Raw genomic sequence first — 19,277 nt, forward strand, 5'->3', positions numbered from 1 at the left:
CAGCTTCCTTGCATCACTATAAAAGGGGCCTCCCCATTATCACTTGTTATCCAATCCAATCCAAGCACATTGTATTGCTCCCTTGTTGGGTATTGCCATTGTAAAAGCTTCATGCTATAATAAAAGGTGATCTTGTCAACAAGCTTTGTCTCCTTTGCTTTCTCTCTCTTTTCCTGTCTATGCTTCCACCTGTGCATACTCCAACACCATGTCAGTCCTAAAGCTGGTAATGTGTCAGCGGGGCAACCGAACACCAAATCTTCTGTAAGTCTCTGCAACTCCAAATGCACTGCTGAACTGACTCTATAGCAGCTGAGCTTCTATGGCATGATGGGTCTGAACCAAGCACTGCTCTCCAATGCTTAACTGGAAGCCCACCATGCAAGAATATCTGAAAGAAAAGAGAAACAGGTCTCCTCCTTTAAGAATTCCAAATTCCATGCTAGAACATAGTCAAAGGCTTCTGGCCTATGTTGGTGGTCTTATGTGTCAAAAGATGAAGGTATGTCATGGCAAGACTTGGCAGTGGTCGATGCTTTTGGAGATTTGATATTCCAGAGAAGATTTTCAAATACATCAGTATGGATTTGTCACAAATCTGCATCCAAGGGCACCCTATGGTTAGAGTTTAGCAGAATATTAAGGCTATTGTAAGCTAATTTTATTCTGCATGGCTCTGCTCATACAAGTACTCTCCTAGTAAACAAACCCTCATTTTCAGCATAGGGGCACATGTGGTCGTTAAGTGGATCCCTAGAGGCAATTTGGTCAAGAATCTTAGGAGTGGATGTAATAACTGAGTATTGGTTGAGCAGCAGGGTGCTTGAGTTCATGCAAACATTCATGAGAAGCTTATGTATTAAAACATCTCATGTCTTTCCCTAGTTGTCCATGTGGTGGTGATTAACTAGCTTCTCCTTGCTCCGTTCAGATCACATCATTATTGGGAGTGTGCCTTCTTGGAAGATTTGGAGATCCAGATGCACCGAGGCCATTAAGGGCATTCATGCTTTTCATGAGCAGGAACCTCCTATCATATGGTTTTACTCTTGTTTACACACTCGCTTCTTTTTGGAGCAGTGTAGGGTCTCACCGTTTGGCAGAGGCCAAACGGTATGCCTTCATGAGTACTTGTGCACTACCACCTTCTTGAGCAGTTATGCTTGTACTTCCTGAGAAGTTTATTGTCAACTACTTTTCATTCTTGTATGTTCTGTGACCTTAATAGAGGCCAAAAACATTTTGAAGTGGGATTCTGCATAGATGTTCCTTTGCAGGCATTAGTTGGGTGAGACGATCTCTCATATGGTTGAGATGTAATGAAGAGTGAAAAAAATAGACGCACAGTAACCTTAATTGATGCAGAGATTCATCCCATTGGGTTTGGTGCTTACAGCGGTAGCCACTCATTTATCAATTATGCTGATAAAGTGGCTTGTTTAATAATCAATTTGACACTTTACTAAAACCTTACTACTAGCAATGAGAAGTCAAATCGATTGCGTGCAGGGTCTCAACTTTACTGCAATCGGCCAATGAGACTTTTACATATGGGATAAGTGGATCCTTTTGGTAAGACCTTAAAATAAACTGTCCTTTTACTGAAGACAATTCAAGCTGGACTTACCTTTTGAAGAAAAAAACCATGTTATCTGTGGTGCAGGTATGCAACAAGTTCAGCTGTCCAAATATTACTGTTTGGCATGGTTGCCATGGAGATCAAAAGAAGGGCACCGAAGGCTCACACAGTTTTGGAGCTCGTTCGGTGTCGTTGGGGCCATACAGCCAACCTTGTACTATACATAAGACTTCTCTTGCCCCAAAATACACTTCAAAATCTGTTCACTGAATATTCCAAATTTCTAAGCTTCATCGCATTTTTCAAAGATCAGTGTGGATTTAATCTCAATCAGGATTAAACAGTTACTGATGACATGACAGCTACATTAAGATGCTTATAGTAGACTGAAAGTGGTCAGCCTAGTTTAACATGCAGCTTGGAGAAAGAGATGGCCAGCACAGAAGGGGCAATATGAATAAGAGATGGGTAGACAAATGGCCAATTGTATGGTGAGGATTTGGCTTGAGAATGAAAGCAAGGACAGCTGAGAGGCACATGGTATTGAGAGCTTTTCTCATATGAGAGGGGGTCCTCTACAAACATGAACAACCCAATATCCGGGCACACATTGATGAGAGTGGAGGATTGATTTAACATAGGATCCATTTTATGATCTTCCCAAGGAATCTAGAGAAGTATCACAATGCTACATGAATGGAAAAGTTTAATTTTATTATTGCTAAAGAAAGGATAAATGAACTGGCAACGGAAGCTTTCACAATTAGGGAAAGGTTGCTTACCGAATATTGATTTTAAAAGCCTTTTAGAGAGTTGAATATATGTTTAGCTTGTGACAGCAGGTTCTAATTAGTGCATTGATTTCTAAAAAATATGCAGGTGTTTTTGTACCTTTGTTATTTAAACAACTTGTTTGTATGCGCTATTTTATTCATTGGCGCAGGGGATGCACTGATTGCGGCTACAGGTGGGTTTTATGCTAGTCAACCCATCTTGTCTATTGTGATGAATATTCTTCATAAATTATAGGTCAAAGATGTGCTAGTTACAAAAATTATTGGGCTTAATGCTCTATTTCCATTGTAAAGTTTTTAAAGTTACGTAATGCTTAGAATGACCTGTGGAGGTTCTCACTATGTCTGAGCATGGATGAGGGATTCTGATGCTACTGAGGAGTCCACAATTTTAAAGGACTAAGGTCGACAAGCCAATAACTGTGCAAATAGATATTTTATGGGTGCACAATGATTGGATAGAGATTTAAAGAGGACTCTAGCAAGTAGTGGGTAGGATAAAAGCTAGACGAAAGGTTAAAAATGGAAATGTAATTTGTCATGCATGGCTTTGACCTGTAAGGTGGTGTTTCTGGGCTCCACAAATACTGTCCTCATCAAGTGTTCAACTAAGAGGCTAATATCTCCCAGCCTCTATATTGATAATGCCTCTCCACAAGTTGTCCTCATCCAGTAACCCTAACACACAGGCTGCAAGAGGCCAACATGATATGAAAGTCCACTCCTGTAGGTTGCTTGCAATAGACACTAACTACATGTTTCGTTGAACTCACGGCTAGGAATAACTGCGCCTCCACATCAGCGTTTTCTGTATTCATATGATTTCTAGGTTTTCAAAAGCAATCAGGTCAAGCGTAAGCACATTATCACCAGCTTAAAGTTGCAAATGTCAGTTTTGGTGCTAAGGCATTTTCTGTATTCATAAACTCTCTAGGTTTTTGCAAACAAGCAGGTCGAAGAGTAATCACATAATCATATGGGTTATTCAAGCTAAAGCCACAATTTTGTATTTCAGGCATGAACATCTATGCAGCTTTGTTGTTGGTCCCATTTAGCGTTGTGATCTACACAGTTATGGGGGGGTTGAAGGCTACTTTTACATCATCCTACCTGCACACTGTTATCATCTTTATTACCCTGAATTTATTCGTCTTTAAGGTTATGATCACTAGACCGCAGTATTTCTTGTATTTTGAATACGAAATGCAAGCAGAGAGCTGATAGTGCACAACTAAAATTCTTATGATCTGATTGTAAGGTTTATTCCTCTAGTATCTATCCATTGGGAAGCATCGGCAAGGTCTGGAGGAACCTTGGAACGTACGCCCGTTTTGCACCAGTTGAAGGCAACTACTCTCAAGTCAAGCCTTGCTTCATTTTGCTGAATTGAAATGATTTTCTTTGAATCACTGTGGCTAGTTCAGAGACAATCAACTTGGTGTGTTTTGTGGTGGCGTTTCTCATCAAAACCTTTTGTACCATGTTAATAATACACTAGATGTCTTCATTGCAGGGAATAAGGACGGCAGCTATCTGACGATTCTAAGCAGAGGGGGCCTAGAGTTTGCAGTGCTGAACTTCATTGCCTCTTTTGGAAACATGTGGGCAGATCAATCCTACTGGCAGGCAATCTTTCTTAGCAGTTGTTATGGTCTTTGGTTAGCTCATTTGAATACCAAGTTATGATTGATAAGAGTGGCACATGATTGTTCTGAAATATTTCCCAGACATTATGATTATTTTCTTAATCAAGAGAAATTGCCACATAAAAATTATATGGTCTCTGTTTTAGACAACTCACCATTGGCAAAGTACAAGTCAAACGACATACTGCTCTCTCACCTTGTAACCTTAGATCCCCAAGGTACAGCCTTGCTTTAAGCTCATCCTGAGGTATGGGGAATTGATTCTAGCATCAAAAACCTTTGGCACATCACGTAGCACCCACCAAGGTCCTTCCAACTAATTGAACCGAAGGGTTGACTAGGTCTATCAACCAGTCCCTGCTCAATAGCTCTTTGTTCAATGCTTTTACGTGGCTTTTAAAAGTTGGATGTAAGGCTACTATTCAGCTCCCAATGGTAATCCCTTGGCATAATCAAGACACAGAGAGTATCAAGTACCTGTGATGGCTGAGGTCTGCTAAAACTCCAGTCGTAGTGCCACGCCCGTGCTATCCTTCTAATGGTGATTTGTGGGGGTTGTCAATGTGTCTCCATCGCCCAAGCAACCGCTCCCAGAAGATCGAGTGAGTACTTTAGAGAAAAGTGTTTGGAGTAAGCAAAGAAGATGGGATGTGCTTAAGGGTCTCTCCAGTTCTGCTCCGGGGGCTCCACTGTAACCTGGCCAAGGGTCTATCCTCCCAAGTCAAAGTTGCCAACAAAAATTCCCTTAGAGCCGAAGGGGATGGGTCAGTATCGGCCATGAAAGTTAATTACCATAACATTGGTCTCGTGGCATTTACGGTTTACCTAGCTTAGGAGTACAACCTGCCTTCAACGAGGATGGGTCGGTATCGGCCATGAAAGTTAATTACATGAACATTGGTCTCATGGCATTTACGGTTTACCTAGCTTAGGAGTACAACCTGCCATGTCTTTGAAGGCTCCCCTCTAGGTTGAAGACCTCACACAATTAGCTTACAAAACAAAGCTTTGCTCTCCATTTCAATGATGCCTAAAGCCCCCTGATGTTCAGGCATGATGATGGTGTCCCAAGGGAAGCAGCGGCGGAACCACAGATGAAAGCAAAGAACTCCCAGATCTCCTTGATGTGCTAGCACATGGCACGCTCCTGCCTCCAGACTGTGGAGTCTGTGCTACCACCTCAGCAATCCTCGGTGGTCTCAATCACGTTGAAGTCTCTGCCCATGAACCATGCATCCACCTGCGGAAGGCCTTGTCTCACCTCTATTTAGAACTTGGTGCGGTTGTGGGTTTTTGAACTCGGCATATGTTGAGGAGACCAACACGGAACTCCCCAACCGATAAGATCACCCACTATGTTCTATCCGGGACAATGGTGCCAAAGTCCACCACCTGAGAAAGCAGCTGGCTACTGATGGAGATGGAGACACCTCCCTCGTGAGGAAGCCCGTCTCTGGGGACCACTGTGATTGAGGAGAATCTTACCACAGTGGCGAGTGGGGCCTGCAGCAAGATGATGTTCCTAAAGGAAAATAATATCAATGCCACTCCCAATTGGAGCTCACTAAAGCCCCTCCCACACTATCATCATATTGGCGATGCAACATGCACCTCCAAGGCCGTGAACATTCCATGAGAAGCTCTTCATGGCTAACGAAAGAGGTTGCAGGCCCTGCACAATTTCCTTGCAGCCCGGGAGACCTTCACGGCTGGATTTGATGGAGAATAGTGGCTGTTGGCACAGAAGCAAAGGCACTCTAAGTGGAAGGCGGAGAATAAGTGGCTCTCGGCACAAAAGCAAAGGCACTCTAAGCGGGAGGTGATGCACCGTGCAAGAGGTAAATTGACTAGGCCCCCACCCTGTTTTGGGTCTCCATGGAGTGGTCGTCATTGGAACGAGGGTATTTGTAGACCCCTCTTTTGGTGGTGAAGGTGATGGGCCAAGCCTTGCAGATGACATCCGTGTACTGTGTGATGTAAACGTTCCCAACAAACTTGAAGAAGAAGATGGTTCGGTTGTGGATCATGGCCTCAACTGAGTCATTGACCCATCTACCCGGTGCCACACGGGGAGAAGAAGATGGCGGTGCCCATGTCATACTCCAATGGGTTGGGAATGTTGAAGAACTATACAATTGTGGATGGAGGCTCTACAACATTGGCAAAGGAAAGTGCCTTGACCAGCAGACACTTGAAGAAGGTGTAATCCATTGGATGTCCCATAATCCGCAGTTGGTTTGGGTTGGGGGGCACATCAAGGGACTCTAGAGAAAGGGCTAGAGCCGGCGAAGAAATTATGAGACCCCTGGTGGCACCACCAACAGATGGCACGATCCAGACTCCCTTATTAGGGTCCTTGAGTTGTGCACGCACATATAGATCGTTAGGCCCCAAACCAGGCCTTGGACCAGTGTTAACCAAGGCTAGATTAACCCACAGTTAAGAGATAAGCTAACCCTTGGTTAGGGTTAGGGAATAGCAAGGTGCAAGGGCCAGTAGAACCCCCCATAGGGCTAAGGGCTAGCAAGGATGAGGTTTGAATTGGCTTAGAGTCAATCAAAAGTAAGCCAAGGGCTATATATGCAGTTGGCTTCACCACGAGGGATACTCGGGAGTGGATTCTTGATAGTGGTGCTTCCAGGCACATGACTCCTTCCCGTGAGTTCTTACAGGATCTTAAATGGCAGTCTGGTCGCATTTTCATTGGCGACAATTCCACTATACTGATTCATAGTGAGGGCAAGATGAAAATAATTCCTGATGGCAGAGGGGGGAAGCAATACTCTCGTGTTCTTTACGTCTCCGCACTTGGTTTTCATCTATTGTTAGTGCATGAGGTTTGCAAGACTGGCTTCCGGGTGGAGTTTGAGGAGCATTCTTTTGCTCTACGAGACAGAGAAACAGGCCAGGTTGTTTGGGAAGGCGGAGTGGAGAACGGTATCTACAAACTCCCAGCACTCTCCTCTCTGACAGGCACTCAGATCGGTGACTTGTGGCACTTTCGGTTTGGCCACTTGAATGTGGATGCGTTGCGGCGGGCTTTTCGGGACCAGATGGTGGATGGCTTGTCAGATGTTGGTAGCACGCAAGGACTCATAGTTCTTGCATATGTGGTAAGCAGCACATGGAATCTTTTCCGAAGCACGCTTCTAGGTGGGCTTCGAAACCTTTGGAGTTGGTACACACTGACTTGTGTGGACTTATGCAGACCCCATCCTTGGGAGGTTCTTTGTATTTTATGCTGCTGCTTGATGATTGTAGCAGATTCACATGGGTACACACTGACTTGTGTGGACTTATGGAGACCCCATCCTTGGGAGGTTCTTTGTATTTTATGCTGCTTGTTGATGATTGTAGCAGATTCACATGGGTTTATTTCCTTTCCTAGACGGACCAAGCTTTTGCTCGGTTCAAGCAGTGGCATGTGATGGTGGAGAAAGAGTCTGGATGCAGATAAAGACTCTTCGGGCTGACAAAGGAGGAGAGTTTTCTTCTAATGCGTTTGTGCGGTTTTGTGTAGAACATGGCATCAAGCGCGGGAGCTGGCCAATACAGGTTCGCCTGTAGAGAGAATGGAGTAGTTAGAGTGAAAGAACCGGACTGTGGTGGAGATAACGAGGACAATGTTGGAGCATCGTGATATTCCTCGTCCACTTTGGGGAGAGACTGTGGCTACGGTTGTCCATATCCTCAACCGATCTTCGACGACTTTAGTACCAAAGATGACTCCCTTTGAGGCTTATTTTGGCAGGAAACCAGATGTCTCCCATTTTCGTGTATGATGCCTATGTTCACATTCCAAAGAAGCAGAGGGGGAAGCTTGACTCGAAGTCCCAGAAGCTTGTATTTGTGGGATATAACTCTCTTTTCAAAGGATACAGGTTGTATGACCCGGAATGGAACAAGGTTGTTGTCAATAGAGATGTTGTTTTTGATGAGCATGTTCCAGCTTCCACTGTCGATGAGCCGCCACTTCTTGGAGACCCAGATGAGTCTGATGATGATTCTCAGTCTATTGTTCCAACTGGACAGCCTCAGTCAGTTGTAGAGGTTGAGCCCGCAGTTGGAAATGAGTCCCCGCAGCAGTAGGAGGCTCCACGTTCTGTTCGAGTACCTAGGTGGTTGTTAGACACCCTTCAGGAGTCAGGTGTTATGGAGCTTCCCTTCGAGTGGGCCATAGAGGACGGACCTCGCAGATCGCATAGAGTTCGTGACAAAAGTCATTCAGCGGAGCTCTTACAAGCAATGGCCCGTATATCAGATGGATGTCAAATTTGCATTCCTTTATGGTGACTTGCAGGAGGAGGTGTACGTTGAGCAGCCTCTAGGCTTTGAGGTTCCAAGATCAAAGGGGATGGTTTACAGGTTGCGAAAGGCCTTGTATGGTCTTAAGCAGGCTCCCAGGGCTTGGAATCAGAAGATTGATTCCTTCTTTCTACGGATTGGATTTCAGAGATCAGTTGTAAATCCTAACTTGTATCGCTTTCGGGAATGCGGTTTGGTCACGTTGATCATCCTTTATGTGGATGACCTCATTCTCACTGGTGGTCATGTGGAGCACATTGCAGTGACGAAGGTTGCCTTGTCAAAGGAGTTTGAGATGACCGACTTAGGCTTTACTCCACTTCTTCTTGGGCTTGGAGATGTGGCAGACCCAGAGGGGGTTCTTTGTATCTCAGCAATCAATGGTATGTTCATGAGTTGCTTGAGGCCTTTTGGATGGAAAACTACAAGCCTATCACGTCACCAATGGACCCAAACATGAAGCTTATAGTGAATGATCCTTGTGAGCCGGTTGATGCCTCTCTGTAGGGACAGTCGATGGGACAAAAAATGCCCACGACCAGTGAATATCACCAGTTGGCCAGCTTCTCAGGGTCGGCCTCACACGTGTGGAGTCGGCCAGCTGCTGCTGAGAGAATCTGGGACTGCTTGTGACCAGTCAGCCAGCATTTGGTACAGCCGACATACCAATACTGCCTCCCATACCCTGGAAAAATAGGGAAAATGGGAAAAAAATACGAGGAGTGAGGAAAAATGATAAAACACCTACAAAGGGCGGGCACACCCACAACAGAGGCCCTGGTGTCTGATAAAGACAGGAGATGACGTCTAACACTTTCCTATGGGGTTGTTGAGCTCGTTCATGCAGACGCCTTTGAAGTCTCATTGGGAAACAGGATTGCGGATCTTGCGGTATCTGCAGGGTGCGAAGGATCTTGGGCTCTTCTACGATACTGGAGGAGAAACGAAGGACCGAGTCGGGCTCCAAGGCTGGAGTGACTCAGATTGGGGAGGAGATCTACATCAGGTTACGGATTTACCCTCGGCTCAGGAGCTATATCATGGAGCAGCAAGAGACAACCAACTATTACCTTGTCATCGACAGAGGTAGAGTACCGGGCTACTTGTGGTGCTGCTTGCGAGGTTGCTTGGTGAGATTGGGTTTCCACAGAAGGAGCCCATGATCATCCAGTGCGATAACCAGAGCTGTATCACTATTGCTCGGAACCCAGTCTTCCATGCCCGGACCAAGCACATAGAGATACAATATCACTTTGTTCGTGAGAAGATTTTGGCTGGTGACATCTTGTTTGTTTATTGTTCGACAGTGGACAATGTGGCGGACCTCTTCACGAAGTCTCTATCTTAGACTATGGTCCGGTAGCACTCTAGCTCACTGGAGTTGGTTCCACATCCAGGAGCTGAGAGGGGGTGCTAGCAATCAGCTCATGTCTATACATTACACTAGGGCCTTTGTTGTGGGTGTGCCCACCCATTTTTCCTCACTTTTCATGTATTTTTTCTCATTTTTTTGGGGTGTGGGAGGTGTTGGCGATGCAATCCACACTTCTAGAGAGAACCAGCTCACGTGGTGAGACTGGGTTTGAATCTTGGCAAATTGAGGTTTCTACAAATTGGATTACCGAAGGTTCCCTAACACCTTAAGGTTTTGAGGTCTGGATGGCTAGATCAATTTGTGGAACACCTAAGTTAAGCGCGCTTGCGCAGGAGCACAACCCGGATGGGTGACCTCCCAGGAAGTGGGAGGATCCATGTTTCCAACTTGGTATCAGAGCTAGGTTGCACCCTCTACCCATACAGTTTCTGGTGCTGTGTTGCTTCGAAACCCTGCGTTTTTTCGTCGCCTGAGTCTGTCCGTCGACGCTGCAGTCCGTCCGGCGGCCTATTCTGTTGTTACAGTTCGTCCGACAGTCCTGTCCGTCTGGCAGCCTCCGTCGACGTCCGCCGCCAGTCAGCGCTCTTGCCGCCCGATTCAGCCTCCCAAAGGGGCGGAGCTAGTGGGGAGAGCTCCACCGTCGCCCCGCTCGACAGCGGCGCTCAAAGCACGTGAGGCGGCTAGAGCGTAGCCCTGCTCGTTCCCCGTCAACGGTTGCAGATTTGTCCGTCCCTTGCCTTCGCTCCGTTCCAGTCGCCGGCCTCCAGCATCAGCTCATGACCACCACTTTAGTTGTGTAGAACATCTCGCCGTCAGTCACCAGCCCAGGCATGAGAAACGAGCAACAGCTCGGGCGCTGCTCCTTCTTCGAACCATGGCACACCACTCCACGCTTGCCCGACGAAGATCCCGATAACTGCAGCCATCGCCCACCTCCCATGAATGATCTTGGAAGTTCAGAGAATTTTTGGGGTTTGGCAAAATTCCCCTTTGCATGAAAAATTGCAGGATGCACCATAAGTAGACTTCTCAATTTGATGCAAAATTGCCAAAAATTGAACATGTTGCTTTGGTTGGAATTTGGGGGTTTTTGAAATTAAGTTCAAAATCAGCAAATTAAGCCTCTTCTAGTTGTAGAAATTTGGGGCTTTTGTGAAAATTGGGCAATTGACTGCACATTGAAGCAATTGCAGTGCATAAAGTTGGGGCTTTTCAGTTTGGAGCATGTAATTGGGGATTACAATCACATATGTATACACATTGTGTGTAATTGGACAATTTGGTACAGGTTTATACTTGCTTCAGGTTGCAGGCAAAAATTTGCACATGACATTTGGTTGCCTGGCAGTGCACATTGGTGCTTGGTTTGCCTGCAGGTGTATTTTGTCGACATGGCTCAAAATGCTACAGATGTATTTGGTGTGCTCACCCAGGAGGACAAGTTGGATGGATCAAACTACTCCCTCTGGAGTTTCCTGATCTGTAATTTGCTAGTAGCCAAAGGGCTTTGGGGCATCGTGTGTGGTGATGACACACGCCCACTTACCATACAGCCAGTAATGCCTCAAAGGGGAGGTGCTCAAAGAGCTCCTGAGGTAGAACTTGCTCCCACACAAGAGCAGAAGAGATGGGCCTCTAGGGATGCACATGCCATGTCTTTTTTAGTCCTTTCAGTGAAAAGGTCTAGTATTCCACACACTCGGTCTTGCAAGACATCGAAGCTTGCATGGGACACATTGGGAGCATTGTATCAGGTACGCAATGAGGCAAGAGTTGCCTACTTGAAGAGGCAATCGGATCGTCTTTCTATGGATGAGGGTGACTCCATGTGAGATCATCTCACTAAAGTGAAAGATTTGCAGGAACAATTGCTCAACATTGATGAGGTTATCCGAGACAGACAGCTGGTCACCAACACTCTTCATTCTTTACAACCTTGCTACTTGGGCTTTCGCACCTCTCTCAACCTCTCTATGAGAGGAGGTGGTGATCCCATCACTTTTGAAGAGCTGGTGGGTTTACTCTTGCAGGAAGAGCAAACAAGAGCAAACCTATCTAGCAACCGTGGTGGAGACAAGGCATTTACAGCCAAGGATAAGGGTAAAGCAAAGAGCTTTAAGCATGGGGGATGCAAACAAGCCTAAAAAGAAGGGCAAATGTCACTTTGTAGCAATGGCTGAAAATATGTGTGGATGTAAAGTCCAAACACTCCGCTCAGATAGAGGTGGAGAATACATGTCAAATGCATTCAAGGATTATATGCTTCAAAAGGGCATCAAACACCGATGTTCTGTGCCTTATACACCACAGCAGAATGGTGTAGCTGAGAGGAAAAACAGATCTCTCATGGAGATGGCAAGATGCATGGTGAAAGCACAAAAGTTGCCTCACAATTTTTGGATGGAAGCTATAATGTGTGCAACTCACGTGTTGAACAGGTGTCCAACAAAGGCTTTGAAAACCATAACAGCATTTGAGGCGTGGTATAGCCGAGAGCCAAAAGTGGATTATATGCGTACATTTGGGTGTTTGGCATATGCACATGTGCCAGAACAACTCCGAACAAAGCTAGATGATAAAGCAATGAAATGCATTTTTGTGGGCTATAGCAATGAGAGCAAAGGATACCGTCTTTATAATCCAACAACACGCACGATTTTTGTCAGTAGAGATGTGGTATTTGCTGAAAATTCAGTACAGCCCATGCATAGCTTGTATAAAAGTCATGATACAAGCATACAGGACATGTTTGATGGACTATTACCCATTGTAATTAGGGGGGATTCATATCAGCCAACCCCTACACAAGAAAATCCTCATGTAGAACATGTGGAACAGCCAGCAATTCAGCCCCCTTCTATGGAAGAAGTTGAAGATCTTGTCAGGGAAGAGCAAACAGCCATAGACACAGCCAAGTCCGTGCCAAGATGGTTGCTGAAAACTTTGCAAGATAGCAAACTTGCAGCTCCATTGACAGGTAGAGAACAAGGGCTAGTTCCAGCCATGCATTGAATATGCATCATGGGGAGTCTGCATTAGCCATGGGTGGTCTCTTTGATTTAGAAGAGCCTTCTTCTTATGAAGAAGCACATGAGAATGCGCAATGGGTGCAAGCCATGCAGGATGAAATCTCTTCTATCATGAAGAACAATCATGGTCACAGGGAATGGGCATTTTTAGACTTGGGAACGTTGGGGATGGCAGCATCTTCCCGTTCCCATTCCCATCCCATGTCACTCTATAGTCACAGGGAATGGCCATTCTTAATCTTTTCCGTCCCCGTTCCCCGTCCCCATTTCACGTCCCATGTGACTATGAGAACAATACTTGGGATCTTGTGGACGTGCCGAAAGGCAAGAATGTCATTGGGACAAAGTGGGTGTACAAGTCAAAAGGAAGTCTAATGGTACTATTGACAGGTACAAAGTAAGACTTGTGGCTAAAGGCTACTCTCAGAAAAGGGAATAGATTATGAGGAGACTTTTGCTCCTACTTCGAGAATGACTACAATAAGATCAGTGATTGCATTGGTTGCACATAAAGGATGGAAAGTGCATCAACTCGACATCAAAACTGCATTCTTAAATGGGGATTTACACGAGGAAGTATATGTAAATCAGCCCATTGGTTTTGTAGTTCCTGGTGAGGAACATGAAGTATGTAGGTTACACAAAGCATTGTATGGGTTAAAGCAAGCTCCAAGAGCTTGGTATGATAAAATACATGCTCATCTACCCAGCCAAGGTTATGTGAACAGTCGAGTTGAAAGCACATTGTATGTGAAGAAAACCGGAGTTATCTTGTATGTAGATGACATGCTCATAATAGGGACTAGCAGTTCATGCATATCTTGGTTGAGCAAAAAGCAACCCACTGTTGCCACATCTACTTGCGAAGCTGGGTACAGGGCAGTCTTCATAGCTATAGTAGATTGTGTATGGTTGAGGAGATTATTGGCTGATCTTCGTAAGTGTCAACAGACACCCACCACCATTCTTACTGATAGCCAGAGTGCTATGGCTGTGGCATGAAATCCCGTATTTCATGCACATACCAAGCACATTGAGATTCATTATCAATATGTCAGAGAGAGGTTGCATGCAAGGGAGATTAGTTTGTCTTACTGCCCTACACAGGATAATGTTGCAGATCTATTCACAAAGGCTTTACCTCAAGAGAAGTTTGAAGCTTTTCGCAAAGCTTTGGGTTTACTCTCATACAAAGAGTGATCTGCTACCTTGTATAGGTTCACACCTTCACTAAGGGGGGATTTGTAGGCATAAGCTCACTTATGGTAGTGCTACATGTGAACATGGCTTAACCAAGGGCACTTTTTCCCAAATGGTTTTTTCCCTTGGATATCAAGTGTGAAAGAACACTCTATCCATATAACTTTTGTACTTATATATCATATGGATGTGACTCACATGCAAGGGTTGACTTGCATTTTGTGATCACCACACATTTTGTGTTTAGCTCCCTCTCTCTCTCTCTCTCTTCTATGTGAGCTTCTTCTCCCTGCACCTAACCCTAATTTACAGGAAGCATTGTTGTGTGTGAGTGTGTGTCTCCCAACAATTGGTATCAGAGCCCAGGTTGTGATGTTGGAAGCTAAGACCTCAACCAAAGTGTGGCTTGAGGGGGTGTTGGAGATGCAATCCACACTTCTAGAGAGAACCAGCTCACGTGGTGAGATTGAGTCTTCAGAGGAGTCTACTACGGTACCGATACTTGTTTGCAGATACAGAGGAGGTACCATTTTCCTTGGAGCTATCAGTGGTTCCCTTTCCTGAGAACTTCTGGATTGATCTCGGTGCTGCTTCTACATCACCTGCTTTGGATGTGTCCATGATTGGCCTTCTCATGAGATCCATGACTTGTCCAAGTCACACCAAGAGAAGCTCTCATGGCTTCTCCTTCTCTGCCTAAATAAATATGCATATGCAGTCCACGCTATGCATGATAGAGTTGATGAACCTAGAACTGCTCGCTCGCTGAAGCTCCCGCCCCCCCCCCCTGCTCTGCGCACCTTCGATCCCCCCCCTCCTCGCGCCCCTTCTCGCCTCTGCCCCCCGTTTGTCCCCTCTGCTCGCCACTGCGCCCCCCCCCCTTCCTCGCTGCTGCGCCGCCCCCCCCTCCTTCAGCGCTTCTGCGCCTCCACCCCCCCTCTTCGCCAGGTCGCCCCCCTCCCCGCTGCCGCCTTTCGCCCTCCCTCCCTGCTGCCGCCATTCCGCCCCCCCCCCCCCCCCCCCCCCCCCCCCCCCCCGCCTCTTCGCTTCTTCATTCTCGCCGCCTTTCAGCAGCGCGCCCCCCCCCTTCCCTCTCGCGTTGTCGCCGCCTTCCCCCCCTCTGGGCCTCTCCTCCGATTTCCGCCCCCCCTTCCCTCCTCTGTCGTGCTGTTTCTTCCCTTAGGGGTTTTTTGTTTTTTTTCCTTATCGTCACCCGTCCTTCCGCCTCTTGGTGTGCAGCCCGCTTCTTGCAGGGGTTTTCCGCTTTCGCCTCGCCTTCGCTTGAGCTTCAGACTCTGATGGAGACTCCTCCCGCCTCGCCTCAGAGGGACTCTTCTGCAGCCCCCTCGCCCGCCCCCGAGGTCATCCCCATCAGGCTTTCTCTTTCGCCGGAAGAGGAAGCGAGCCTCACCGCAGAGGTGGAGCGCCTTCAGGCTCACTCCACCATCTGCCGTATAGTCGGCACTCGCCCCAGCAGAGGGGAGATCAGGGATCTTCTTCAGGCCCGCCTTCTTGCAGATGTGGGCAAGATCCTGGATGTACAGCTCTTGGGCCGGGGACATTATCAGATCGAGTTCGAGGCCGCCCAGAGCGTTGCCAAGGTCCTTGCCATGAGTCCTCTGGATATCAGGGGTGCTCGGGCTTTCTTCAGGCCTTGGCAGCATGGATTTGACCCAGCAGCGGCGGAGCAGGGAGAGCGCCTCTTCCATATTACAGTTTGTTTCCCTGGTCTCCGCCGGGAGTATCTTCCGCTCCTCCCCAGGCTCGGAGCTTTGGTGGGCTCGGTTCTTGAGACGGGCCCCTCAGCAGCTTCAGTGGTGGCCAGAGCAGCTGGGTTACCTTCGGTCAGAGTGTTGGTATCTGACATCTCCTCCCTTCCTAAGGTCATTCAGCTACCTAGGATAGGGGGGGGGTGGATAGATCAGAGAGTGGAGTTCTCGGGGCTCCCGAACCAGTGCTTCATTTGTAGGCAGGTCGGCCATTTGGCCAAGGCCTGCCCTCGCAGGAGACCTCGGCCCTCACCACAGCAGCAGGCCACGGATGGCCCGCCCGCAGATTCGGCCCGGCAGGCTGCCTCAGGGACACCTGCTCAGGCCACAGAGACCTCGGAGTGGCAGCCAGGACAGGGGCGCCGTCGAGGGAGACAGCCTCAGCAGCGCGCCCAGGTACCGCTGCAGCAGCAGCCACAGCCTCAGCCTCACTGGGTTCCCGTGAGGAACAGATTTGCTCCCCTTCAGGAGGAGACCCCTGCAGCGACCGAGGACCAGGAGATGCCAGCTCCCCCTCCTTCACCTCCCCCACACCCACCCCCTCCCACCGCCTCGCGTCCACCATCGCCTCCTCCCGCCCCCGCTCCGGTCTCGGCAGCGGCTCCCTCTCCTCCTCCCTCTCCTCCCCCTCCTCCCCCTCCGCCCGCCTCGCCTTCCCGGGAGGTCCTGGCAGTTCCCTGGCGCTCACCTGCAGTCCGGAGGGCGCTGAGCACTGACCTCGCTCGAGCATCACAGAGGAGACCTATGCCGATTAGGGCTTCACGGATTTCATCTATCCGCAGTCGGCTGAGTCGCCTCGGCATTCGTCAGCGCTCGGAGGCGTTTGATTATACCTTTACACGGCTTTTTGGAGCCGAGGGCCCCCATGAGCCAGCACCCATCCGAGTGCATGTAGTGATACCTCCGGCCCGCGGGGAGGAGGCACTAGACTCAGCGGTGGCCTTCTCATTCCCTCTTTGTGGACCTTGTGACCGGGAGTGGACTCTAGAGCTCGCTCTCAGCACGTTGAAGACTCAGGCAGTTGAGTTTTCTCATCACATGAGCGATTTGGAGGTTACAGATGTGATAGGCCGACTTTGGGAGTTGGCTCATTTTTTCTTGGATCCCGGGAGTGTGGATACATCCGGGATTCGGCATTTGGTCGTGCGCATAGTTGCAGATTTGGCACGCGACCCAGGATATGTGAGTATACACGAGGTTACTATGTCAGAGCAGGAGGCAGTCGCCATGGGTCACAGCCATTGGCGCCTGATCCGGGATTCTTGCAGTACACCGGGTGGGCAGACTCGCAGCCGTTCGGATGGGGACTACTCTCCATCCAAGCCGCTTGCGAAGGCTCGCCGCACGGCTGAGACAGCATCCACCTCAGTAGGACATCCATGAGGATCATCTCATGGAATGTTCAGGGCCTTGGCGGAGCACACTTTATACGTTATCGAGGCTGCTTGAGGCAGGAGCTACAGAGATGCCTGGTTGGTGGCAGCATAGACATTCTGATGATGCAGGAGCACCACTTGGGTGAGAGCAGGATCCGGAGATATGGTTCGGTGATGCCTGGTAGATGGGACACTTTCTGGTCTGCAGGGTTTGGTCCTTTGGGTGGACAGGGAGGAGTATGCATGGTTATTGCAGATGCATGGCGGCAGGCCATTGTGGATCGAGGGATCATTGTGCCTGGCAGAGCACAGTATGTCATTCTGAGGATGCATGATGAGCTATTGGGTGTGCTCAACATCTATGCGCCCAATCATGCTAGTGCCAGAGCAGAGTTTTGGACTCAGGTTACAGATGCATTGCCAGAGGCCGCACATTGGTGTGTTGGGGGAGACTTCAACATGCTTGAGGACCCGGCAGATAGGGTGGGAGGCAGTCATGTTACAGTGCACGGCACGGAGCTTGCAGCTTGGGACCGGTTTTGCATGTCACTGAGGATCACTGATGCATGGCAGCATGGGGCTTTCTCCCGGTCTCAGGACAGTCTTAGTTTCTCTCGGTCGGATCGCCGACAGGGAGGGACTAATCTATCTCGGATTGATCGCTTTTATGTGGGCGATTGGTTGGGGGAGCGAGGGGGCTCCGTCGGCATTCTTGCTGGCACCTCATTTTCAGATCATGCGCCAGTTATATTGACTTTGGAGGAGGGGACTCGGGAGCCCAGCTTGCAGTTGAGGATCCCAGAGCGGGTACTTGCAGACCCCAGTCTCGCTGAGGACATTGAGAGGATCTGGCAGGATAGTCAGTGCTCTGACCAGGATGCAGCGGGCCAGTGTGCCCAGGGACTCATTGATCTTAGCTCTTTTCTGCACGCTGCAGCTTTGACACGACTGGGAGAGATTCGAGAGCGGGAGCAACGGCTGAGACGTAGCCTTGCTTCGCTACAGCGACTTCAGGAGCAGCAGCCAGCATGTGAGTGGGTGGCGTTCCAGCTGAGCCAGGCCCGCCAGGAGGTTAGAGAGGCAGAGGAGCAGAGACATGAGTTTTACTATCGTCGTCAGGCCTCTCAGTGGACGCAGCTTGGTGATAGAGTGACTGGGGAGTTTTTTGAGATCACTGGACCCCGTCATGCGCGAGCAGGGGTTCGCCAGCTTGGTAGACCGGATGGATCGATAGCTACTGAGCTCGGGGAGATCAGAGACATTGCCACAGCTTTTTATAGTGACTTGCTTTCAGCGGAGCCAGCCACTGAGGATCGGGATGTATGCAGACAGACTGTGTGGGCCCATGTGCAGAGGAGGGTCACAGACCATATGCGCACAGTTTTAGGTGCGCCTCTGTCAGAGACTGAGCTTGCCGAGGCCTTGAGGGTCCTACCGCGACATAGTTGCCCAGGGGAGGACGGACTGACGCCGGCCTTCTTTATGCGCTACTGGGACCTTTTGGGGCCAGGCCTCCGCAGGGGCTTTCAGCATGTTTTGGACACTGGGATGATGCCGCAGAGCTTTTCAGAGGGCTTGATCTATCTTATCCCCAAGGGGGAAGGAGTATCAGATGATATTCGGCATTGGAGGCCTATTACGATCCTCAATACTGTCTACAAGGTCTTGGCAAAGGCCTTGAGTTTGAGGATCCAGCCCTTCCTGGGGGAGTTGATTCATGCTACTCAGACCGGATTTGTCAAGGAGCGCAGTATCCTTGACAACATCTTTACTTTCTGGGAGGCGACGGCCCGAGCCAGGTTTCTTGGTGAGGACTTGGTCGTGATGCTTCTCGATTTTGAGAAGGCATACGATAGAGTCGATTGGGGATTCTTAGAGGGCACTATGCTACGCCTGGGCTTTGAGCCAGGATGGATCAGAGGGGTGGCAGCTTTGTATTCCACAACTCGCAGCCAGGTGCTGATTGCAGGAGGTCGGGGGCCGAGTTTTGAGCTGACCAGATCAGTCCGTCAGGGGTGTCCTCTCGCTCCTTTCCTTTTTCTCTTCTTTGCGGAGGCTATGAGTATGTATTTGTCGGCAGAGGAGGTTGGTTTGAGAGGACTTCAGCTCCCAGTCCGGGGGGAGGATTTGCTTGATGCTGAGTTTGCAGACGACACGGGCTTATTTTTGCATGGCCAAGAGGCCAATCTTATTCGGGCAGAGCA

The 19,277-nt window shown here is 48.6% G+C and overlaps 2 protein-coding genes across 4 annotated transcripts in view; one reads left to right on the plus strand and one right to left on the minus strand.

Annotated features, from left to right (window-relative positions):
* LOC147632426 (urea-proton symporter DUR3-like) overlaps window positions 1-19,277 on the plus strand; it is a 120,663-nt gene that overhangs the window by 15,113 nt on the left and 86,273 nt on the right. For both annotated transcript variants that reach the window (XM_086807248.1, XM_086807247.1), the window contains exons 3-8: window positions 1,510-1,572; window positions 1,664-1,793; window positions 2,459-2,546; window positions 3,389-3,531; window positions 3,632-3,719; window positions 3,887-3,999. In XM_086807248.1, the coding sequence (XP_086663374.1) occupies window positions 1,510-1,572; window positions 1,664-1,793; window positions 2,459-2,546; window positions 3,389-3,531; window positions 3,632-3,719; window positions 3,887-3,999 (625 nt within the window). The remainder of the gene's footprint in view (window positions 1-1,509; window positions 1,573-1,663; window positions 1,794-2,458; window positions 2,547-3,388; window positions 3,532-3,631; window positions 3,720-3,886; window positions 4,000-19,277) is intronic.
* Window positions 1-19,277, minus strand: part of LOC147632427 (uncharacterized) — a 109,937-nt gene that overhangs the window by 3,883 nt on the left and 86,777 nt on the right. The gene's annotated exons all lie outside the window — the stretch shown is intronic.

Source organism: Cibotium barometz, chromosome 13 (assembly GCF_041138505.1).
Source record: "Cibotium barometz isolate CiBa-2024 chromosome 13, ASM4113850v1, whole genome shotgun sequence".
NCBI classification, from domain to species: domain Eukaryota; kingdom Viridiplantae; phylum Streptophyta; class Polypodiopsida; order Cyatheales; family Cibotiaceae; genus Cibotium; species Cibotium barometz.